This window comes from Dromiciops gliroides, chromosome 1 (assembly GCF_019393635.1).
Source record: "Dromiciops gliroides isolate mDroGli1 chromosome 1, mDroGli1.pri, whole genome shotgun sequence".
Lineage (NCBI taxonomy): Eukaryota > Metazoa > Chordata > Mammalia > Microbiotheria > Microbiotheriidae > Dromiciops > Dromiciops gliroides.
Genome location: NC_057861.1, coordinates 571,331,278 through 571,357,823, shown reverse-complemented (window position 1 = coordinate 571,357,823; position 26,546 = coordinate 571,331,278). Strand labels below are relative to the sequence as shown.

Genomic DNA, 26,546 nt, shown 5'->3' with positions numbered 1-26,546 from the left:
CTCGTGCTATCCTGACTGGGGCTCCACAGTATTTGAATTCTTTCTTTTTGGAAGCTTGCAATATTTTCTCCTTTACCTGAGAGCTCTGGAATTTGTCTATAATATTCCTAGGAGTTTTCCTTTTGGGATCTCTTTCTGGAGGTGATCGGTGGATTCTTTCAATTTCTATTTTAGCTTCTTCTTCTAGAATTTCAGGGAAATTTTTCCCTGAGAATATCTTGGAAGTTGGTGTCTAAGTTCTTTCCTTGATCATGGTTTTCAGGTAGACCAATAATTTTCAAATTATGTCTCCTGGACCTATTTTCCAGGTCAGCAGTTTTTCACAGAAGATATTTCACATTGCCCTCTATTTTTTTATTCATTTGTATTTGCTTTATTGTATCTTGGTTTCTCATAAAGTAACTGCCTTCCATTTGTTCAATCCTCATTCTTAGGCAATTATTTTCATTAGAGAGCTTTTGTACCTCCTTTTCCATTTGGCCAATTTGACTTTTCAAGCTGTTGACATTTTTCTCATGTCTTTCCTGCATCTCCCTTATTTCTCTTTCCTCTAACTTTATCTTCAAAGTCCTTTTTGAGCACCTCTATGGCCTGAGACCAATTCATATTTTTCTTGGAAGCATTAGATATAGGGGCCCTGATGTTGACATCTTCCTCTGAGGGTGCCCCTTGGTCTTCCTTGTTACTGAAGAAACTTTCTATGCTCCTCACCTTTGTCTGCTCATCTTGCCTTTCTTTTACTTGACTTTTAGCTCTTTAAAGTTGGGCACTGTTTCCAGGCTGCAGTATCCCAAGCTTAAGAAGTCCCAGGTGGTATCTTTTAAGGAGAATCAGGTTCTTCACTCGCCAGGCCTATTCCCTGGTCCTTAGATGACCCCAGACCAACTTGCTAATCAACCAGTTTTATGTGTTGTGGTTGTTAGTTCCAAGGAGCCTGTGCCCCTCCCCCACCTGGCTGGGCCACTGCTACTCGAGCCTACCACATGGTTCTCAGCAGGGGTGTAAAATCCAAGTTCTGCTTTAGCACCAGCATAGACCCCTGTAGTCTCCCCCCTGCCAAGGGCTCAGCCCACTCACCCGACGACACTGGCGCTTCAGCTGATTCAGAGGCTCTGGGGGTCTCCTTCTCTAGTAAGTCCTTCCTGGGACTGAATCTGTGTCAGGGTGACTCTGGGGTTGCTCCCTCCTTCTGACCTTCCAAGCCGTTCTTGGTTAGAAGATGATTTCAGCACATTCTTCTATGAGTTTTGCTGCTCCAGGTATTTTCCTATGGCGTTATTTGGATGTTTTTTGGAGCGATCATGTCATGAGTTCTGGAGTTCATTGCCTTTCCTCCGCCATCTTGGCTCCACCCCGGAAGTCGGCTGGAAAGGCTTTTACTATGTTCTCACTGCATATAATTCTGAATCTCATTCTTGGTTTTGAATAGATATTATTTACCACATTAAAGTAAGTACATTTATCCCTTCTGCTTTTTTTAGGTTTTTTTTTAAACTGAAATATATAGTATATTTTTGAAGGCTTTTTCTTTAGTTGAAGAACATAAATTTTTACCTAAGTGATTTTTCCCTAAAGTGCTTTTTATTTTTCTAAGTATTAATGTGGTCTGTTTTATTTATGGGGCAGGTAGGTGGCACAGTCAATAGAGTGCTTAGCCTGAAGTCAAAAAGTCTTATCTTTGTGAGTTCAACTCCAGACTCAAGACACTTGACTAGCTGTTGTGACCCTTGGCAAGTTACTAAACCCTATTTGTTACAGTACCTTATTTGTTTAATGATCTGGAAAAGCCAATGTCAAACCATTCCAGTATATTTGCCAAGAAAACCCCACATGATATAACAAAGAATCAGATATGACTTAAATGACTGAACAACAACATTTTATTTATAGTTTTTTTTCATATTGAAGTAATCCTTTATCTTGGTTTTAGTGTATCATCTTTTTAAAAAAATGTTGCTAATATACAATATACATAATATACAATAATATATTAATAATTGCTCTTTGCCAATATTTTATCTAATATTTTTGTGATGTTCGCTAGGGATATTGGTTAATATTTACTTCATTGATATTCATCAGGAATATTTCTTTGCTTTTCCTTTCCTCATTTTAGATATTAAGATCATGTTGTGTCAGAGAAGCAATTTGGTAGGATACTTTGTTTTCCTATTTTTTTTCCCAAACAACTTATTTAATATTGGAATTGTCACTTGAAAGTTTGATAGCATTTACTGGTCCTTGAGTTTCTTTCAAGGTCATCTGGTCCTTGAGCTTATTTCTTTGGGTGTTTATTTTTGTGAGATTGTATCATTCTTTTTCACTTAGTCTGAGTATTTCATATTTTTGTAAAAATAAATCTATTTTATTTAGGTTGTCAAACCACTTTATGTTGGTTTTAAAATAGGTTATGATGATGTCCTTTATTCTTAATTTGTTGTAAATCCTCTGTTTCAATTTTCAGTAGTGGTAATTTGACTTTCCTCTTTTAAAAATGAATCTAACAAGTGGTTTATCTTTTAAAAATGACTCCTCGTTTCAGTTGTCATGGTTTATTTGCTTTGATTCTTCAGAATTTCTATTGGCATTTGGTTGTTTTTTTTTTTTAAGTGTTTCTGTTTTTTTATTTGCTTGCCAATTGCTTTTTTCTCTTTTGTTAATGAACATGTTTGGTGACATAATTTTTTCTCTCAGGCCTTTGTGTACCCCAGATTTTGATGTAGAATCACATTGTTATTATCTTTAATGAAATTATTTATCATTGCTATGATTAATTCTTTGACTGATGAATACTCTGGATTAAGTTATTCTCTAGTTGGTTTTTAATTCTTTCCTCAGCAGCTTTTAAAAATTACATTGTGATCATTAAAAGATGTGTTTAGAATTTCTGCTTTTCTGCATTTATGAGGTTTTTATGTCCCATGATATAGCCAGTTCATTTTTTATTCTAGCATCTCTATCAATCTAGCACTCGTTAGATTGTCATAGATCTATCATATTTAATTAAAAAAAATCTATTTCAGTTTATTATTCAGTTTGTTTTCCTTCCCTCTTTCCTCCTTCCTTTGTAAATTTATCAAGTTCTGAAAGAGGTCCCCAACTACTCTAATTCTACTATTTCTCCCTAAAACTCATTAAACTTTTTGTTGAATATTTAGATATTGTGCCATTTGTTTATTCAGGTTAATGTAGTTTCCCTGTGATTTTTAAGTTACCATTTTTAATTAAATTGAGGTCTTGATCACTTTCTCAGCTTTTTGTGAGTTTAGGTAAATCATAACCAATTTTTTTCCAGCTCCTTATTTTAACTCTTTGAATATTTATGTTGTGTGTGTGTGTGAGTGTGTGTATATGTGTGTGTGCACTTTCTAATCCTTTTTATTCTGTTTTATGGGCATGTTCATTCCATTCCCATTCACAGTTATAATAATTACATATCTGTCCATCTTAGTCTTTTATATTTTCCCCTCTTTTTGTCTCCACTCCTTCCTGCTGTCAGTCTTTTTAAATTTTTTCAGTTAATCAAGCATTTTTGTTTTCTTGCTTGTACCTTCTGGCCCTGAAGAAAAATGAAACCTTTGTAACAATTATTAATAGTCCAACAAAACAAATTCCTAGATGGCAGGTGGCCTGGATCTAGGGCTATAGACTGGTGGACAACAGAAGCTGAAGTTGTGTGGCCTAGATGTGGGGTTGATATGGACAATTGTTTTGTTAAATTGTTTTGTAGATGCTGATCCATTTCCCTTGAATTCCAAGTTTTATTCCAATATAATAATTAATTTGTGATAATTCTCTTTCTTTCCTATTATTTGCTTACCTTGTTCATTTTGATAATTTTTTTTTCTTGATAAGGTTAGCTAATGGCTTATTAGTTTTATTGTTTTTCAAAAAACAAATCTTAGTTTTCTTTCATGATATTTATTTTTAAGTATTTCTTTTCTATTTCTTTTTTAGGGTAGCTAATTTGTTTATTTTCTAGTCTTAATTATACACTTGGTTGGTCTTTTCTTTTAAATATTGAGAATTTTTTACTTTGGACTGCTAGCTTTAGGTTTATTCCATAAGTTCTGGCATGTTCTTTCATTGTTATCATTATATTTAACTTGTCATCTATTATTTGTATGAATTGTTTTTCAACTCACTCATTATTTGAGATGTCTCTGCTTAATTTCTGTTTTGTTATATATATTTTGCAAAGTTCTTGTATTAAATGCAATTAAATTATTATACCCTGGATATACAGGATGCTTTCATTTCTGCCTTTTTACATGTGTTTATGATTCTTTTATATGTCAACATATATTAAGCACTTGTTATCTGCCAGGCACTGTGATAAGTATTAGAGATACAAAAAAAGGACAAGTGACAGTTTCTGCCCTCAAGGAGCTCACAATGAGGGAAACAAACAAATATGTATATGTACAGTTCTAAGCATATGAATATGTACACACACAACCAAAATATATACAGGATAATTAGGCAATAACAAAGAGAGGGAGGGGTTGGTATTAAGAATGGTTGGGAAGGACTTCCTGTAGAAGATGGGATTTTAGCTGAGAATTAAAGCAAGGGAAGGCATTAGGCAGAGAAAATGGAAAAGCTCTTTCATTTTGGGGCCACAGCCAGAGAAAATGCCTGGAGCTGAAAGATGGAGTGTTTTATTGCTGGAACAACAAGGTTGGGAGGCTGAGCCTTAATGGCAGAGAAAAGGCAAGAAGATTGAGCTCTCCCTAACTTCCCTCAATTTTAAATCAAGCCTGAAAATGAATTCTAGAGTGATGGAACCTTAAAATTTTCTAGCTCAAGATAACTTAGAAGGACTGCAGGAAAGGTCTGTCTCACTTAAATAAAAGGGGAGTGCAGCCCAATGTAGGTGGTGTCTGGGCAATTCAGTGGGAGACCCATAGGCTACAGATCAGTAACTGAGGCCCTGTAGTCCTGGCTCAACAGGACAAACAAACAAAATCCAAAATCAGTCCCTTTTATAAAATTCTCAAAAAGTAGTTATGAGCCTTTGCTTGAAGATCTCTTATGAGGAGGAAATTACCTCCTGAGGCAGTACATTCTTTTGTGTAACTAATTGTGAGGCAGTTTTTCTTTATATTATGTTTAGTAAGGGGTCTAATTGGACAGAAGTTTCTTTACTTTTAGTTCATTACTTTTAGTTTTTCTTTCTAGCTTATTTACTTGGGATTTCATTTGGTATAGGGAAGTTGGGGAGAGAAATCTACTACTGTTCTGCAACCCATTCTTCTGTACTTTTCTTGTGTATATTGAATATGTTTTAGCTGAACCATCTGTGAATTGAAAAGTTCATAAATGGTTATTTGTGAAAACAATTATCTAGGGAAAGTATTGCTACATTTTATAGCAAAATTATGACAAGAACTGATTCATTTATTTAAAAATTTTTTTAGACATAATTAGTAAAGGCTATCCTTAAGTAATGTATATAAAATACAAAAGTTAGTAGATCACAGAAGTATTAAAGCTTTATACACACAAATTATCCAGTAGTATGTCCACCTTCAGGTGGTTTATAAATGCTTGAATGATTGATGAAAATGCTGACTTTAAGAAGCACTTATAAAACTAAGTTTTATAGGATTTTGTCTGAGGAACTTTAATCTGTAGGTTTTGCAGCACATAGTAGGCAAAAAATCTATTTAAGGTATTGTTCTTTTAGTTTAGATTTTGCTTAAAAAAGATTGCCTCGGAGCATTCTTTACTTGTATATTCCAAGAACTTTGTGTTTTGTAATTTAGAAAATGATTTGGCTAGTGCGAGAATAGTTATTAAACTTTTTCCATAGGATTTTGCAGAAATTAGTGATTACTTAAAACTGTTTTCTGGTAAATATGAATGTAGTGGTTACACACACTTACCCACCTCTCAAAGTGATGGTAGTGATAGAAGCCCTTTTGGTTAGGCACTATGGCTATAAAGATTACAATAGACTTTCGAGGATTGTATTTCTACGGGAAAACTCTTAAGTTTTTATAACTTATCCTGGTTTATGAGTCTTAGAGGTAGGGGTGAAACTTATTTTAAGGCAGTGTTTCAGAAATGATCGTTTTTGAGTAACATCTGTGTTTTATCTTAGTTTATTGTCAAATATTTACCAACTTTTTTAAGCGTTACAAACAGTTAGACTGAATCTGGGGAAATTATGAAAAAATGGGGAAACCATGGCCCTTAAAATAAAGGAGCTTGCTAGTTGGGGAAGAGGAGTGGGTATCTTGATTGTTAGTAATAGACATGAAAAAATAGAAAAAACATGATTCATTGAAATTAACTAAGTTCTAATACAATTTTCGGTAGTTGTATTAATGTTCAACATTAAGTCTTTGATAAAACATTTAATTTATGAAAATCAAGGAACTTACTTAACCATGAACCACAAGTGAAATAAATATGAACAATTAATTGAAATCGGGCAGATTTACTCAAAAGTTCTTGGAGAATGGGAAGGATGAAGTGTCCTTTAGTAAGTTCTTAGAATTTAAAAACTTCAGTGACTAGCCCCATAGATAATGCTTCTCCATCTTAGTATCAGATTTAGATATAGGAGGACATTGGCTAGAAAACAGAATGGATTGTGTTTGTTTATAAAGCTTGATTTTTTACTTGAGTCTCCTAGCCATTTTCAGAGATAGTTATGCTGATCAAGTGCATGTATTTCCCTCAGGCTGTTCCCTCATTGTAAAAGGAGGATAATAATTTAATACCTCCCTCATAGGGTGGTTGTAAGTATCAAATGAGGTAATAAGTAAAACACTCTGTAAACCTTAATATTTTATTAGTGGGAATTAATTATATTACCTGTTTGTTTCTTGGGTCAATGTCATAAAGTTTATTATTTCAGTTCAAATTTTATGTTCATCTAGTTATAAAATATACATACAAGAAATTTAATAACTTGAAATCAACAAAAATTGTGCTTCAGCTATCAAAGGATGTTGGGACTCAGCTTAGAAAACACATTGAGTAAACACTTGGGAGAGTGGAGAAAGGAAGGGAAAGAGTTGTTTTCAGTCCTGATCAACTCTTCATGATCTCCTTTGGGGTTTTTCTTAAAAAATATAGTTTGCCATTTCCTTCTCTAGCTCATTTTACAGATGTGGAAGCTGAGGTAAACAGGGTTAAATGACTTGCCCAGGGTTGAACAGCTAGTAAGTGTCTGAAACCTTATTTGAATTTAGGTCTTCCTAACTCCACACCAGACTTTGTCCATTGTACTACCTACCTGCCCCTAGAGTGAATGCTTAGCTACAATAGTGGCTTCTGCAGCTGTTGATGTAAGGGAGAGGTGGTAGCTTAAATTTTGAGGAAAGCTGCAGCTCCTAGTGAATTCATAATGTATTTTTTAGTGTATCTTTGAACACTGGTTGGGCAGTACTAGAAAGTGTTATTTAATCATAACCTGGGGGGCAGCTAGGTGGTGCAGTGGATAAAGCACCAGCCTTGGATTCAGGAGGACCTGAGTTCAAATTTGACCTCAAACACTTGACACTTGCTAGCTGTGTGAGCCTGGGCAAGTCACTTAACCCTCATTGCCCCACTTAAAAAATAAAATTAAAATTAAAAATAAACATAGCCTGTTCTCATCACCATAAATCCACAGCTCCAGATATAAATTCAAGGATGGAGTGAAAAGACTATTAAAAGCATTATCAGGGGGGCAGCTAGGTGGTGCAGTGGATAGAGCACCGGCCCTGGAGTCAGGAGTACCTGAGTTCAAATCCGGCCTCAGACACTTAACACTTACTAGCTGTGTGGCCCTGGGCAAGTCACTTAACCCCAATTGCCTCACTAAAAAAAAAAAAAAAAAAAAAAAAAAAAAGCATTATCAGAAGCCCATCAATTGGGGAATGGCTAAACAAGCTATTGTAAATGATGGTGATGAAATATTATTGTACTATAAGAAAGGACAAGCAGGATGATTTCAGAAGGGCCTAGAAAGACTTATATAAACTGATGTATAGTAAAGAACAGAACCAGGAGAATGTTATTCACAGTGACAGCAATATTGTTTGATGAACTGTGAATGACCTCTATTCTCATTAATTCAGTGATCCAAGACAATCCCAAAGGACTAATGATGAAGCATACTGTCCATTTTCTTTTCTTTTCTTTTTTTGGTGAGGCATTTGGGGTTAAGTGACTTGCCCAGGGTCACACAGAATTTTGTGTCAAGTGTCTGTGGCCGGATTTGAACTCAGGTCCTCCTGACTCCAGGGCCGGTGCTACTGCGCTCCCTAGCTATCCCGCATACTATCCATTTTCAAAGGAAGAACTGCTACCGATTGAACACAGACTGAAGCATGCTATTTTTCACTTTCCTTTTATTTTCTTTTATTAAGTTTTCTTATACAAAATTACTAATAAAGTAATGTTTTACATTTTTAAAAAGCATTATTTTGTAATTATTTTGTTTATAAAATGAATAATTTTTATAAAATGTCTTATGGTTGAATTAATATATTTCTAAATTTTTTAACTTTTAGGTCTTTGAAGAAACTGGTTTTGATATCAGAGATTACATTTGCAAGGATGATTACATTGAACTGAGAATCAATGACCAGCTAGCTCGTTTGTACATCATCCCAGGAATTCCAAAAGATACAAAATTCAACCCCAAAACCAGAAGAGAGATTCGGGTATATAACAAGTGAAAACATTTATGTTTCTACACAAAGTAGTTAAAAAGTGCAAAGGGTGCTGGATTACTTTAAGCTAAAAATTAGCAAACTAGCTTGGTACTACTCCTTCAGTCTCAGCTCTCTTTGGTTTATTAACATAATATTTGGTTTATTAAGGATTTTTTTTTTACTCTTTTTCAGAATATTGATTGGTTCTCAATTGAGAAATTACCCTGCCATAGAAATGACATGACCCCAAAGTCAAAACTTGGTTTGGCACCTAACAAGTTCTTCATGGCCATTCCGTTTATCAAGTATGTTTTTGGTACTTGAAATACAGGCTTTACAAGCTATAATTCTAATAACTGAAAGATTAAAAGCTAAAATTACTTTGACAGGCCACTAAGGGACTGGATTTCTCGAAGGTTTGGGGATTCATCAGACAGTGATAATGGTTTTTCCTCAGCTAGTGGGACACCAGTTAAACCTAGTGTGGAGAAAATGAGGTAAGGAAGCATATTTATATGACTCTTGTTTTTGATAGTTTAACATTTCTTGCCATTGTTCTTTGGTTGTTTTAGTTGTGTCCAACTCTTTGTGACCCCATTTGGGGTTTACTTGGCATAGATACTGAAGTGGTTTGCCATTTCAGTTCTTAGCCCATTTTGCAGATGAGTAGCTGAGGCAAAACAGGGTTAAATAACTTGCTGGATTTAAATTCAGGATGATGAGTCTCTATCTATTCATTGTCCTTTTATGACTAGAAAAATAGTCCTTGAGTTTTCTTTAACATTATAAAAGGGTTGCTAATAACTTTGATGAGATAACAAAGATTAATTGTAGGCTTTAGGCTTGTTTAGAGTGTGGCAAATTTAAGTTAAGATGAATAGATGCTACTAGGAATGGAACAATCTTGTTTTCTGAGGTTTTGTTCTCATGGTAATCACTTGTAATCTGTAGAATACAAATCTGTTTGATTCAGGTAGTAAAAAAAATTTGGAAATGCTCTACTTTTGTTTTCTAAGTTTGTATTAGCTAATAAAAAATTTGATATAACTTAGGATTTTACTGTTCCTCAAAGTGTAATTTTAGCCTACTTTTCTATAGATCAATAATACCTTGTTTAAAAACTATAAACTTTAACAGAAGCACTAGCTGTAAAAATTGTTTCCCAGCTTTCTGCTTTCCTTCTCATCTTGGTTACATTCATTTTGTTTGTGCAAACTCGTTTTAATTTAATGTATTCAAATTGATCCATTTTGCATTTCATAATGTTCTCTTTTCATAATGTAATCTTTGGGCCTAAATTCTCCCCCTCTCCATATATCTGACAAATAAATTATTCCTTCCTTTTCTAATTTGCCTATGGTATGCCTTTATTTACCCATTTTGACTTTACTTTGGTAAATGTTATGAGATGTTAGTCTATGCCTAGTTTCTGCCATATTATTTTCCAGTTTTCCCAGCAGTTTTTTTCAAATAGTAGAGGCTAGCATCTTTCGGTTTATCGAAAAGGAGATTGCTATATTCATTTACTACTATGTTTTGTATGCCTGATCTATTTCACTGATCCATCACTCTATTTCTTAGCCAATACCAAATAGTTTTGATGGCTGCTGCTTTATAATACAGTTTTAGATCTGTACAGATAGGCCACCTTCCTTTGAATTTTTTTCATTAATCCCCTCAATATTCTTGACCTTTTGTTCTTCCAGATGAATTTTGTTATTATTTTTTCTAGGTCTATGAAATAATTTTTTGGTACTTTGGTATAGCACTGAATAATAAATTTAGGGAGAATAGAATTATCATTTGTATTATATTAGCACATTATATTATATATTTTTTATACATGTATTATATTAGCAATTGTTATTTGTCCATTTGTTTAGATCTGATTTTATTTGTGTGAAAAGTGTTTTATAATTGTGTTCAAATAGCTCCTTGGTTTGCCTTGGCAGGTAGACTTCCAAATATTTTATATTGTCTACAATTATTTTTATTAATCTCTCCTTTGATTTTTAGGATTTCCAGTTTGTTGTTTAATTCAGTATTTTTAATTTGTTCTTATTCTAGTTTTTTAATTGCATGCCCAATTCATTAAGCTTTATCTATTTTGTTGATTTTGGGGGGTGGGGTGGGGCAGTGAGGGTTAAGTGACTTGCCCAGGGTCACACAGCTAATAGTGTCAGATGTCTGAGGTCAGATTTGAATTCAGGTCCTCCTGAATCCAGGGCTAGTGTTTTATTCACTGTGCCACCTAGCCGCCCCTATTTTGTTGATTTTTCTAAGTTTTTAGAGATAAGTTTTCCTTTAAGTTCTGCTTTGGTTGATTCCCTAAATTGTCATATGTTGTCTTATTGTTGTCATTATCTTTAGTGATTGTTTCTATGATTTTTTTTGTTTGGCCCACTCATTCTTGAAGATTAGATTATTTAGTTTGCAATTAATTTTTAATCTATCTTTCTGTAACCTTTTACTGAATTTAATTTTTATTGCAGTATGTCTGAAAAGGATGCTTTAAATAATTCTGCTTTTCTGCATTTGATCATTGTTTTTTTTTATTTTGTTTTGTTTTGTTTTTTTACGTGGGCAATGAGGGTAAAGTGACTTGCCCAGGGTCACACAGCTAGTGTCATGTGTCTGAGGCCGGATTTGAACTCAGGTCCTCCTGAATCCAAGGTCAGTGCTTTATCCACTGTGCCACCTAGCTTCCCCTGATCATTAAGTTTTAATGCCCTAATACATGGTTAATTTTTGTGTACTGTTTGTTTTTTTTTTGAGGCAATTGGGGTTAAGTGACTTGCCCAGGGTCACACAGCTAGTAAGTGTCAAGTGTCTGAGGCCGGATTTGAACTCAGGTCCTCCTGAATCCAGGGCTGGTGCTTTATCCATTGTGCCACCTAGCTGCCCCCATGGTTAATTTTTGTGAAAGTTCCATGTATAGCTGAGAAAAGATATATTCCTTTCTATTCCAATCCATTTTTCTACAGAGATCTATCATATTGAACTTTTTATTATTATTTTTTTTTTTAGTGAGGCAATTGGGGTTAAGTGACTTGCCCAGGGTCACACAGCTAGTATATCATATTGAACTTTAAAAAAATTCTACTCATCTCCTTAACTTCTTTCATCTTTATTTTATGATTAAATATATCTGGGTCTGAGAAGGAAAAGTTTAGTTACCCCACTAGTATACTATTATGTTATGCTATTTCTTCCTGTAACTCATTCAACTTTTACTTTAATTATTTAGATGCTATATCATTTATTGCATATGTTTAATACTGATATGATTTCATTATCCATGACACCTTTAAGAAAATATAATTTCCCTGTTTATGTCTTTTAATTAGACTGGTTTTTGTTTTGCTTTGATCATGATTCCTGCCTTTGCTTTTTTTTACCTCAGCTGATGCATAATGGATTCTCCTCCAACTCCTTATTTTTATTCTCTGTGATTGTCTCTTTGTTTCAAATGTTTTTCTTGTAAACAACATGTTAGATTCTGTTTTTTAATCCATTCTGTTATCTGCTTTTGTTTTATGAGTGAGTAAAATCCCATTCAGATTCACAGTTATAATTTCTGTGTATTTCTCTTCCTCCCATTTTCCCCCATTTATCCTTCTCTCCCTTCTCCCTGTCACTTTTCAAAAGTGTGTGTTTCTTGTTACCACTGCCTTCCTTAATCTGCCCTCCTTTCTATCAGTGCCTACTTCCTTCCTTCTCTTTCTCTTGTTCCCTTCCCCATCTGTTTCCCTCTAGGGTAAGCTAGATTTATATACCCACCTGAGTATTTATATTATTCCCTCTTTGAGCCACCATGCCAGTATCACAGTTAAAAAATTAAAGTTGTTTGGAAGGGAATGTTGGAAGAGTTCAGGTAAGTTCCTGCCTTCACTCTGCCATCTTGGCTGTGCACCTCACTCTTAGTACTCTTCACACTTAAAAAAAAATGATCAAATCAGATTTATTAATCAACCCAAAACATAATTCAAGTAAGTGAGGAGAAAACCTGATCCATCAGCCTTTCAGTGAATCAAGCCTAAGGGCTTGATTGTGCAAGATTGTGCTCAGAGATTTGTTTTTTTTTCTGCAATTTTTAAAACATTTTAATTTTAAGTGTTGAGTTCTAAATTTAATTCCAGTTTACCCCAAGAATATAAGCAGTCAGATATATGTTATACATGTGCAATTATGCAAAACATTTCCATGCTAGTTATTTTGTTTAAGAAGACTCAGATGGGGGGGCAGCTAGGTGGCGCAGTGGATAAAGCACTGGCCCTGGATTCAGGAGGACCTGAGTTCAAATCCGGCCTCACTTACTGGCTTTGTGACCCTGGGCAAGTCACTTAACCCTCATTGCCCTGCAAAAAAATTTGTTTTAATTAAAAAAAATCAAAAATTAAAAATTAAATGGTTTAGCATTCATTTAAAAAAAAAGATGGCTTGCTTCAGTCTGTATTCAGTCAATATCAGTTCTTTCTCTAGAGGCAGATGGTATGCTTCATCATTAGTCCTTTGGACTTAAGTAGTCCTAATTAGCCTTGGATCATTGTATTTCTGAGAATAGCATACAGTTCTTCATTGAACAATATTGATGGATATCCCGTCAGTTTCCTTTTTCTTTTTCCTTGATCTCTTTGAAATATACACCTATTAGTGCTATTGCTGGGTCAAAGGGTATGCATGGTTTTAAATGATTGGATCAGTTCACAACTTCAACAACTATGCATTAGTGTCCCAATTTTCCCACATCCCCTCCAACATTTATTATTTTTTCTTTCATATTAGCACCTATTTCATAGGTGTGAGGTGATTGTTTTAATTTGCATTTCTCCAATCAATCTGGTATTGGGGTTTTTTAAAAGCTTTTAATTAATTAATTAATTGATTAATTAAGGATTTTTCCCAAGTTAAAGAAATTTTCAAATTGTCTTCCTCCCTCCCTCCCCAACCCCTCTTAAGAACTCAAATAATTCAATATGTTATACATGTGCAGTCATGCAAAACATTTCCACGTTAGACAGGTTGTGAAAGAAAACAGACAAAATAACTTTAGAAAGAGGAACTAACAAAAAAAATTGTACTTCAATATGTATTCAGTTCTTTCTCTGTAGATGGGTTACATTTTTCATAAGTTCTTCTAATAGTAAACTGCTCATCATTTCTTACAGCACAATAGTGTTCCATCCTAATCTCATCCCACAATTTGTTCAACCTTTCACCAAGTGATGGGCATCACCCCAATTTTGAATTCAACTTTTTTAAAAAATATCTTTTAGGGTACCAACCTAGTAGTGGTATTGCATGGTTTGCAATGTATGCATGGTTTTATAGCCCCTTAGCCATAGTTCCAAATTTCTCTACAGAATGTTTGAATCAGTTTACAACTTTGTGTATTAATGTCTCGTTTCCCCTATATCCCCCACAACATTTGTCATTTTCCTCTGCTGTCCTATTATCTAATCTAATAGGTATGAGGTAGTACCCAGAATTAGTTTGACCTGAATTTCTCCAATCACTACTCTCCAGTAGTGAGTTAGAGCATTTTTTCCATATGTCTATATATATGCCTTTGATTATTTCATCTGAAAACTTCATGTCTTTTTATCATCTATCAATTTGGGAATGGCTCTCATTTTAACAAATTTGACTCAATTCTCTATATATTTGAGAACTGAGGCCTTTTAGAGAAACTTGCTTTAAGTTCTTTTCACAGATATTATTGCATATAGTTGTTGTATTGCCCTCCATCCTATTTCCTGACCTTGATATTTATTTTCTATCTTCTTTTACCTTATTCCTCCTCAAAAGTGTTTTGCTTCTGACTGCTCCCTCCCCCAATCTGCTCTCCCTTCACCCCTCTCCCCTTATTCCCTTCTCCCACTTTCCCACAAGGAAAGATATATTACTATACCCAATTGAATGTGTATGTTATTCCCTCTTTGAGTCAGTTCTGATGAGAGTAAGGCTCATTCACTCTCTTGCACCTCACCCATCTTCCCCTCCACTCCATATGCTTTTTCTTGCTTCTTTTATATGAGGTACTTCACCCCATTCCATTTCTCCCTTTCCCTTTCTCCCAGTGCATTCCTCTTCCCCCTTAATTTAATTTTTAAAAGATATCAACATGGGGCCATTAGGTGGCACAGTGGACAAAGTACCAGCCCTGGACCCAGGAGGACCCAAGCCCAAATCGGGCCACAGACACCTGACACTCACCAGCTATGGGACCCTAGGCAAGCCACCCAATCCCAACTGCCCCACCAAAAAAAAAGGCTTTAAATATCTCTTCATATTCAACTCACACCTGTGCCCTAAGTATATTCCATTCAGCTGCACTAATGAGAAAATTCTTATGAGTTAGAAGTATCATCTTCCCATGTAGGAATGTAAACCTTTTAATGTTAACCTTTTAACCTCATGATTTCTTTTTCCTGTTTACCTTTTGATGCTTTTCTAGGGTCTTGTGTTTGAAAGTCAGATTTTCTATTCAGTTCAAGTCTTTTCATCACGAATGCCTGAAAGTCTTCTGTTTCATTGAATTGCCATTTTTTCCCCTGAAAGGTTATAATCAGTTTTGCTGGGTAGGTGATTTTTGGTTGTAATCCCAGTTTCTTTGCCCTTTGGAATATCATATTCCAAGCCCTATGATCCTCTAATGTAGAAGCTGCTAGATCTTGTGTTACTGGCTCCACAGTACTTGAATTGTATCTTTCTGGCTGCTTACAATATTTTCTCCTTGACCTGGCAGCTCTGGAATTTGGCTAAAACATTCCTGGAAGTTTACATTTTGGGATCTCTTTCAGGAGGTGATAGGTAGATTCTTTCAATTTCTATTTTACTTTCTCTTTCCAGAATATCAGGGCAATTTTCTCCAACAGTTTCTTGGAAGATGATGTCTAAGCTCCTTTTTTGATCATGGCTTTCAGGTAGTCCATTAATTTTCAGATTCTCTCCTGGATCTATTTTTCAGGTCAGCTGTTTTTCCAAGGAGATATTTCACATTGCCCTCTATTTCTTCATTCATTTGGATTTGCTTTATTGTGTCTTGATTTCTCATAAAGTCATTAGCTTCCATTTGCTCAATCCTAATTCTTAGGCAATTATTTTCTTCACAGAGCTTTTCCATTTGACTTTTCAAGCTGTTGACTTTTTTTCATGACCCTCCTGTATCACTCTCACTTCTCTTTCCATTTTTTCCTCTACCTCTCTTACCGTATCCTCAAAGTCCTTTTTGATCTTATCTAATGGTCTGAGATCAATTCATATTTTTCTTGGAAGCTTTGGATGTAGGAGCTTTGACTTTGTTATCTTCTTCTGAGGGTATATTTTGATCTTCCTTGTCACCAAGGAAACTTTCTAGGGTTAGTAACTTTTGCTATCTGCTCATTTTGCCAGCCCATTCCTTGACTGTTAAGTCCTTAAAGTGGGGCACTGCTTCCAGGACGTGCTGTCCCAAGCTTCAGGGGGTTCCACATGGTATGATTTAAGGAGGAACACATTCTGCACTCCCCTGGCCTGTGCTCTGGTCTGTAAGTAACCACAGACCTTCTTGCTCTTTAACCCAGGAACAGATTTCTGTTTCACTTTGGTTGCATGCTCAGGTGTGCCTGCACCCCTCCCCCACCTGGGCCCACTACTCTAGGCTGCTTCCTACTTCTAAGCACGGGCAGCACAACAGAGTTCCACCTCAGTGCCAGTGGAGACCCCTGCAATCTTCCCCCAGGCCAACAGTTCAATTCCCTTCACTAGACTGATCTGAGTTCCAGAAGTAGCCACTGCTGCAGCTGATTCAGAGGCTCTGGAGGCTGTTTCTCTGGTGAGGCCTGCCTGGGGCTAGATCTGTGTCAGCATGGCCTGGGTCTGGGCTCCACTCTCACCTTGGTACAACAGACCTTTCCTGCCTTTCTAAGCTGTCTTTGCCTGGCAAATGATCTCATCCTGTCCTTTTGTTGGTTCTGCTGCTCCAGGGTCTCATGGCAGTATTTGGAGCTATTTGAAGGGATCATGGGGAGAGATCTGGAAAGTTAATATCTTTCCCTCTGGTATTGTATTAAAAGCATGTGACATGATTCTCTCTTTTTTTTTTTTTTTTTTTGCAGGGCAGTGAGGGTTAAGTGACTTGCCCAGGGTCACACAGCTAGTTAAGTGTCTGAGGCTGGATTTGAACTCAGGTCCTCCTGAATCCAAGGCCAGTACTTTATCCACTGCGCTACCTAGCTGCCCGACATGATTCTCTTTAAAGGAGGGGTTCTTAACTTGGGATCTTTAACAAAAAATTTGCTAACTGTATTTCAATGTAATTAATTTATTTTGTATTTCTGTGTATTTTATTTTATGCATTAGGCTTCACCAAATTGCAAGAAGATTCCATGACACAAAGTAACTTAAGAACGAACACCCTTTTCTGGAGAGAAACATGGCAATATTTCTAAAGCACAATTTTTTAAAGTGCAATTTTTTTTGTAATTTACTTATATTTACTTATTATTAATACAGTTTTCTGAAACAATGCTTTAGGTCATTGTTTGCTGAAATGACATAATTCATGTTACATAAAGCCACAAATTGGGATTTCTTGTGGTATCTTACCTTTAGTTTACATAGCTCATTGTTCTGGCCATTCTTCCTTTTTACCCTAATGTGAATAAAAACTACTTTGAAAGATCTGAGAACTAGAACTCAGATGAAAGCTGCAAATGATAGTGACTTCAAAAAAACTGATGATGAAACAAACATACCTTCTACTTCTTAGAAGAGAGGTGATTAAGATAGGGCCAATATTTTGCTGATCTGTTTTGTTATAAGAGATTACTGGGGCAGCTAGGTCACGCAGTGGATAGAGCACCAGCCCTGGGGTCAGGAGGATCTGAGTTCAAATCTGGCTTTAGACACTTGACACTAGCTCTGTGACCCTGGGAGGGAGGGAGGGAGGGAGAGGAAAGGGGGGGGTGGAGAGAGAGAGAGATTGCTAATGTTTGTGTGTGAGTGTTATGGGGATACTTTTCCTCCTGATGGCCCCCTATCCCCCCATACCTGGCATCAGTTAAACCTTTTTAAGTGTACAAAGTAAAACAAACCAAGTAAGGTAAGGTATGGTAAGGTCCCATAAGCAAATAGAGCAGTTTTATTACTACCTTGTTTGTATACTGAATAAATTTTCAATCAAAAAGGAAATGCAACTAGAATAAAAAGAAAGGATAGAAGGCACGGAAAACAATCTTTGAATCCAAAGATTGTTTGGATTCTCTAATAAAAGTTTGACAACCAAAATCTATAGGAAGTTGAATAAAATATAATATTAGAAGTGATTCCCAATAAGTGGTCTGAAAATATAGTTCTCAAAAGAAGAAATACTCATTAGCACCAGCCATCTGAAAATCTGTTCAGAATAACTAAAAATCACAGAAGTACAAATTGAGATAACTCAGGTTTCACTTAAAATGTTAAGTGAAATGAGTAAAAAAAAAAAATGGGAAAAGATAGAAAACATCAGTTCTGGAAGGGCTACGAGAAGACAAAATTGCAGGATTTTGAGAGTTGATGGGGACTTTAGTGACCATTTAATGTAACATGTAGCAGAACAGAATCTCTAGTATGCCCAACAAGTGATCTGAATGATCACTTTGTTTGAAGTTCAGGTCTTTGCTTGAAAAACTTCAAGAAAGTAGAACCTACCACTTCTTATAGTAACTTATTCTATTTTTGACAACTCACATTGTTAAGAAGTTTTTCCTGACATCAAGCCTGTTTCCCTCTTTTTAACTTATGTAAATTGCTCCTGATTCTGCCCTCTAGGTCCAAATTTAATCTTACATCTTCCACCTGACAACTTTTCACATATTTGAACAGCTTAGCTATCATGTCCCCTCTAAATCTTTTCTTCTCCAGATTAATAAATATGGCCATTCCCTTCTAGCAATCTGCACATGGTATGAGTTTCATATGGAATAGCTTCACTATCCTGGACAGGGTTACTAATTCACTGCATTTGGAGCTGTGAGTGGGTCTAATTATTCTAAAAATGAACTTACAATTATGTAGGAAAAATTAATAAGCTGTTCCTTTTCTTTGATCCAGAGATTCCACTGTTGTGATTATCTCAAAGAAGGTTGACAGCACTAAAAGACTCAGTGCACAAAAATATTCATTCAGAACAGCACTAATTGTAATAGCTAATAGAAAGGGATAAATTATTGGGGAATGGCTATACTAATGGAATATGAATGTGTAACAGATTATTTTTGTGCCATGTACAATTCACAGAAACATGGGAAAACTTGGATGGAGAGTATAGTTGTAGAGGTAAAAGGACAAGAGATATAATGACTACACTAGTCATTACGCCAATAAACGACAATAAAATTTGGGACAATATTTGTACCAAATTAATTAATTTAAAGCAAACATACTTTCTGTATGAAATTGGTAAACTATCTAAAAGTTAAAGTGATATGTATATTTTTATATACATATATACAAAATATACATATATAAAAATATACATATATACACAGACACACACTAGCATTTGGACTTAACTCTTTTTGCATCTTTTTTCTTTTTTTTGCAGGGCAGTGAGGGTTAAGTGATTTGCCAGCTAGTAAGTGTCAAATGTCTGGTGTTGGATTTGAACTCAGGTCCTTAATTCACATCAGGGGATATACTCTGTGGAGTATTTGGGATGTGTCTTGAGTGTCAAACATAAATATATTAATAATATTTTTTTGTAATAAGAGAAAGTAATGCAGCTTCTCCCAATCCTTTCCTACCATAGAAAGAGGCCAACACAGTCTTTTAACAAAATAAAGTTACCTAACATTTTATGATAAAGCTACAGAAGGAAAACAAATAATCCACTCTGAACAAACATTTTAAGTCCTTTCTGTGCTAGGCACAATACTAGACTTGGGAATACAATGACAAAAGCCAAGAAAGTCCCTGCTTTCAAGGAGCTTAAATTCTATCAGGGGAGCCAAACATAGGTATATACAGAATAGTTACAAGGCAGTTTTTGAAGAGGAGAAGGTACCATTTTTATAGCTTTGGAAAGTTTGCTATACATACTTTATGACACTCCATCTCCACACTGCATTTGCACTAGCTATTCCCCTTGCCTGGCATGCTCTACCTTCCTTCTAGCTTCTAGCTTCCCTTTGTTTCCTTTGAGACTCAGGTCAAATCCTGTCTTCTGGAGGAGGCCTTTTCCAGTCACATTTCTCCCACTCTTCCTGTCCCTTACCTTCCATTTACTCTATCTTTTATGTACACAGGTAATTTTATACTGTCTCCTCCATTAGAATGTGGGGTCTATGAGAGAAGGAACCGTGTTTTTGTCTTTCTTTGTATTCCCAAAATAGTGCCTGACACATAGTGTTTGTTGACTGATTGGGACGATATGATCCTCATAACAATGCTGTGAGGTATGTAATGATTGGAATGACGCCACCTGCTGGAGACTTACTGTAGAAAAGCTCTGCCATGAGGTGAAGGTCTTTGAGGGCAAGACCATGCATCTTTTCTTTGGTGTCAGGAAGTGATGTTTGCTTGTGGGAGGAAGAAGGGGGAGCCTGGCGCTCTGACTCGCTCTTTCCTGTGGACTCTGGCAGAGAGCGGAGCTAGTAATGTGCTCTCCCTTTAATAGATAGATGAATATAGGCCCTTCTCTCTCTCTTTACCAAATTTTTATTCTCCTTAATAAATGCTTAAAAGTCTAACTCTTGCTAAAGCTTATAATTTATTGGCGACCACTCATTAGATATTTTAGACAGACTAGTTAGAATTTTAGCCTTAACAGGTAGGTGCTATTACTTTCCCCAGGAAACTGAAGCTGAGGGAGGGAACTGACTTGCTGAGGGTCATACAGCAAGTAAATACCTAACGTGGGATTGAAACTCGGGTTTTTCTGACTCTCAAGTCCAATGCTTTTTCCACTATCTATTCTTAGGTAATCAATCATGAGGAATCTGTGTAGAATCTGGTGATGTTGAAGTGAGTCTTGAAGGAAGCCAGGGACTTTAAGAGGCAGAGATGAGGAGGGAATGCATTCCAGGCATTGAGTCTGTCAGAACAAAGGCCTAGAGGCCGGAAATAAAGTTATGCATAGGAAACACATGCATAAAGGGGATTGATATCTATCTAAGAAGACTGAAAATGTTGAGGAGGACTAGATTGTGAAAAATTTGAAATGCAAATAGAAGAATTTATATTTGAGTCTAGTCATGATAGGGAGCAACTGAATTTATTGAACAGAGTAGTTACATGGTCAGACTTGTGAACTGTGAAATATGTTGTAGAGAGAAACTATGCAGAAAGACAAATAGTATAAATGATGAGGGCCTAAACTAGGGTAGTAAGCACCGGCCCTGGATTCAGGAGGACTTGAGTTCAAATCCAGCCTCAGATACTAGACACTTACTAGCTGTGTGACCCTGGGCAAGTCACTTAACCCTCATTGCCCCACCAAACAAAACAAAACAAAAAACTAGGAAAGTGGCTGTTAGAAGGGAGAGAAAGTAACTTGTGAAGGTAGAAATTTTAAGATATGGCAATTGATTGGATATGTGGGGTGAGTAGGAGGTAAAGTTGAATTTGGTTTTAGACATGTTTGGTATGCCTGTGGAATATCCAGTTTGAAATTTCTGATAAGCAGTTGGTGATGCATGACTGTAGCTCAAAAGAGAGATAGAACTAGATTTATAGATCAGTGACTAGAGTTGGACATATACATATACATAGTATATGCATACATACACATAGAGATAGGTTAAAATGAGATGGTTCTAAACTACTTTTGTTACTGTTGTCCAGTCATTCCCAACTCTTTATGACACCATATGAGATTTTCTTGGCAAACTATTGGAGTGGTTTGCCATTTCCTTCTCTAATAGATTAAGGCAGACAGCTTAATGACTTGCCCAGGGTCACACATCTAGTGAGTGTCTGAGTCTGGATTTGAACTTAGGTCTTCCCAACTCCAGGCCCAGTGTCCAGTTGCCTCCTGGCAACCCTTAAAGTACTGTAGAAATGCTCGCTGCAGTTACTACTACATGAGTTAATGAGGTCATTAAGTGAGAGACTATAGGGAGTGAAGCAAAAGATTGCTAGGTATGCCCTTTGATCCAGCAAAGACTGCTAGGTCTTTGGGATATCCAAAGACATCCCTGAAAAGAGTAAATGACCTATTTGTCCAATAATATTTATGGTAGCTCTTTTTGGAGTGGCTAAGAATTGGAAATCAAAGGAATTGGGGAATGGTTAAACAAGCTGTGGTGTATGATGGTGATGGAATGTAATTCTGCTAAGAAATGACAAGCAGGATGTTCTAAAGACTTGTATGAAATGATGTATAGTAAAGTGAGCAGAACCAAGAGAATACTGTACAGTGACAGCAGTTTGATGAAGAACTGTGAATGACTTAACTATTCTCAGCAATACTATGATCCAAAGTACTAATGATGAAACATACTATCCACCTCCAAAGAAAGAACTGATTGATTGGACACAGACTTAAGCATGCTATTTTTCACTTTCTTTTTTTCCCTTTTATTCAAATTTTCTTATACAAAATGACTAACATGGCAATGTTTTACATACTTGCACATGTATAACCTATATCTGATTGCTTGCCACCACAGGGAGAGGAGTAGGGGGAGGGATAAAATTTGGAACTCAAAATTTTAAATAAAGGAGTATTTACTGAGAAAAAAAGATTGCTATTTCAGATCCTTGGCTTATGCTCACAAATAAGGGGGTATATAGATATAGATATAGAGGGTGAAAGCGGGACAGAGGAAACTTGGGAACTTTTGAGCCCCAAGGGGAGAAAAGATGTCTAGGATTGCATATATGAACATCTTTAGAAGACAGCAGATTGCAAGTGAAGGGTTCCTACACCCCAAACTGGACATTTTTTGTTGTTGTTATTTAGTCCTTTTTAGTCATGTCTGATTCTTTTTGACCCCTTTTGCAGTTTTCTTGGCCAAGATACTGGAGTAGTTTGCCATTTTCTTCTCTAGCTCATCTTATAGATGACGAAACTGAGCAAACAGGGTTAAGTGACTTAACCCAGGGTCAGACAGCTGGTGTATGAAGTGTATGAAGCTGGATCTGAACCCAGGTCTTCCTGACTCCAGACCCAGCACTGCACCACTCCTGAATTGAGCATAATCATGAGCAATTGGAATTGTGTCTGGATCACTGATCTACTTAAGGAAGATATATCTGGATGTAATTTTGACTGTTGTTGCAACTGGAAGCTGGTGAATTTATCCCCTCTCTACTTCCTCCATTGGGTTTACTAAGAGTTTTCCTGTTACGTTATTAATTACTTGCTGTGTGTACTTTTCTAACCAACTTTGTCTCCAGATAAAAGAGAACCTAAATTTTATTGTGCTCTGAATATTTATTTTTAAGGGGTGGACAAAGCAGTGGAGGACAAAAATGAACCCATGGCCCAGTAGCCTTAGACTTTACTATGAGCCTTTATTGGAACTCCATACCTCTTTCTGGCAACACAAAGAGGAGGGGCTTCATATTTATTAGAAATTTTATTTACTAGAGAGGCAGTGTGGTATAGTGAGTAGAAAGTTCATCTCAGAGTCAAAAAGACCTGAGTTCAAGTTTTGATCTCACTTTCTGATCCTGGGTAAGACATTTAACAATCTCAGGCAACTCTTTAAGATTATAAGTTACAAAACAGTTGATGATTTATACTTATAGAAGGAGTTTTCTTACTAGAAGTTACCTTAAACTGATAAAATCGAAAGTCTGAACCAAAAAAAGAAATTAGTTTCTATTGTGCTTCTTCTGTGGTATTGATGTAGGAGCATGGTTTAATTTAATTCAATAATTTGTTTAAATCATTAATTGTAGACTAATTTTAATTGAAAAATTAATTTTTATTAGGTAATTAAAATTTTTTCTGACATGCTTTTTCTTTTTTCCCTCTGATTTGCTATGTATGATAGATTTATATCAGACTAAAAACAAGCTTTCTTAACCTGAATTTTCCTTTCTTTTTCTGCTTTGGTGTGTGTAGTAGATCTAAATTTCGCTACAACCAGCAGTTGTTTCCAGATAGTTCACCAGGTGACCAGTGGGTGAAGCACAGGCAATCACAGCAACAGAAGCCATTTAATAATCATTCTGACATTTCTGATCTTTTAAAAGCAAAGGTAAGTGGGCAGCATTTAGAAATTTTCAAACCTTTGAAACTTTGACCTTCAGAACCTTTTGGTTCCTAGGCCTATTGAATTAATGAACTTTAAAGAAATAATTTGCAAAGCTGTGACATGCCTTCCTATGTTAGTGACCTGTTGTTTGCAGGGAAGATACCTAATACTTAACTTTTTCATCATTGATCCAGTACAGGTAAGTAATGGCAATTAACATGTATTTAATTTTGGTTCATCTAACTATTGAGAGAAAGGTCTATTTAGAAAATGAGTCAGAAAGGACTTTTTACAAATGAAGGGCATTAAGGATTCATGGGCCTGTATGAAACAGTTGTGAAATTTCACTTTCATTCTTCTTTTAATTACATGTTTCTTCAAGAATAAAAATCAGAAATTAGAGAGGGAGCTGATAAAATAGGCTCGAATTCATTTCAAGAAACATTAACTGCAGTAATACAATAGTATTACTGCATATGTACTGGTATACAGAACACTGTAGATGATCCAAACTGAATAATATGCTATGTCACTCCTCAACTTGCAGTTTAGTGGGGGAGATATGACATATAAAAATTAGTTTAAGGGATAATGTAGCAAATGCTCTCAAAAAGTACCTATAAAATGCTATGGAGACAGGGAAGGATTATTTTTGATTTCTGGGGCTTTAAGGAAGGTAGTGTAGGTAGTAGCATTTGAAATGAGCCTTGCTGGAAATGGATAGGATTTTCAGAGGCAGTAGTTGAGCATAAAGTCATTACTGATAGAGAAAATAAGGAAGAAAAGTTTGGGATATATTTGGGAAACGAATTGCTCTTGATTAGAAACTAAATACAATAAGGCTTGTGAAGAGAGAGACTAGGGCTCAATAATGGAGGGCTTTGGATTTCCAGCTAAGGAACTTGGATGTCAATCAGGAGATAATAAAAATCCATTAAATTTTTTTAAATTGATCATTAATAGGATAAATTTTATATTTTTTCAGTCTTAATAGAATTTTATTTTTTTCTAGTTACATGTAAAGATAGTTTTCAACATTCATTTTTATAAGATTTTGAGTTACAAATTTTTCTCCCTCACTTCCTTTTCTCCCCCTTCCTCAAGATGGCAAGCAATCTGATACAGGTTATGTATATACAATCACATTAAACATATTTCCACATTAGTCATGTTGTGAAAGAAGAATCAGAACAAAAGAGAGAAAACAAAGGAAAAAAATCCAAAACAATTAAAAATAGTATGGTTCAATCTGCATTTAGATTCCACAGTTCTTTTTCTGCATGTAGAGAACATTTTCCATCATGAATTCTTTGGAATTGTCTTGGTTCATTGCATTGCTGAGAAGAGTTAAGTCTATCAAAGCTGTTACAATGTTGCTGTTACTGTGTACAATGTTCTCTTGTTTCTGCTCACTTCACTCAGCATCAGTCCACTTAATTCTTCCCAGGTTTTTCTGAATCTGCTTGTTCATTTTAGCACAATAGTATTACATTACATTCATCTATCACAATTTGTTCAACCATTCCCCAATTGATGGGCATCTTCTCAATTTCCAGTTCTTTCCACCACAAAGAGAGTGCTATAAATATTTTTGTACACATGGGAGGATAAATTTTATAGCTGAAGAAGATAACTTTGTGTGTATTTGAATGGAGTGGGGAGGGAATAGAGGCAGGGTTGGAAGATTATTAAGGTCATTTTGGCAAAATGTAATGAAGATCTGAACATATTGGCAGTGGAAATAGAAAGGAGAGGACAGATAAGTGATAACCAAGACATTTTGGATGTGGTTACTAATTAGTTGTATGTCTGTGAACAGCAAGTTGCATATGCCTCTTATATTTCTAGTTCTGTAATAGAAAGAATATGGGAGTTGGGTTGCAGGGTGTGATTATCATAGGATAGGAAGGGAAGTGTCTTCCTTTTATGTGGAAGATAGGATGTTTTATGGAAATATCCAGTGTTTATGTTGGTGGGTAGTTCAATGTTTCAGCTTCAGAACAATTTGGAGTTCATTCAAAGCAATATTTAGGTCACACCAATGTTATTCTATATTTGAGGGTCTTTGTGAGGAAAATGACTCCTGCTCAGTAATTCTCTGGAACTCAGCAGTGATGTGACAAAGGCTCATTTATTGTCATTCTTGCGAGAATGGGCAACCCAGTGTGCAGCTGGGTGCCAAGAATGGGGGCTCATAGGCCCCGTTTTAAACCCTAGTCTCTAACGCAAATGGATCCTCCCCTTTTGCATCATTGGTCTGATTACTCAACAGTTACATTCTACAGGCAAAAAATGCTAACCTGACCTTAATTTCCATAATTACTATTATTTTTTAGAATTTTCCAAATTACATGTAAAAGCAAATTTTGACAGCAAATTTTTTTTTAAAACTTTTTGTTCCAACTTCTCTTTCTCCCTCCCTTCCTACCCCCACCCAAAGAACTCAAGCAATTCAATATAAATAATACATGAGTAGTCATGGAAAACAACTCTACATTAGCTAGGTTGTGAGAGAAAACAGATAGAAACAAAACTTCACATTAAGGAATTGTCAAAAAAAAATGTGTTTCAGTCTGCTTTCAGATACCATCAGTTCTTTCTCTGTAGATGGATTGCAATTTTCATAAGTTCTTCAGAGTTATATTGGATCATTACCATGCTGAAGATAACCACGTGCTTCCCAGCAGATCATCTTACATTAATGCTGTTGTTTTTTATACAG

At 35.8% G+C, this 26,546-nt stretch overlaps 1 protein-coding gene across 3 annotated transcripts in view; it reads left to right on the top strand.

The window, feature by feature from the left end:
• Window positions 1–26,546, top strand: part of DCP2 (decapping mRNA 2) — a 69,803-nt gene that overhangs the window by 26,845 nt on the left and 16,412 nt on the right. For all 3 annotated transcript variants that reach the window (XM_043977536.1, XM_043977535.1, XM_043977534.1), the window contains 4 exons: window positions 8,511–8,663; window positions 8,847–8,959; window positions 9,044–9,151; window positions 23,692–23,827. In XM_043977536.1, coding sequence (XP_043833471.1) covers window positions 8,511–8,663; window positions 8,847–8,959; window positions 9,044–9,151; window positions 23,692–23,827 — 510 coding nt within the window. The remainder of the gene's footprint in view (window positions 1–8,510; window positions 8,664–8,846; window positions 8,960–9,043; window positions 9,152–23,691; window positions 23,828–26,546) is intronic.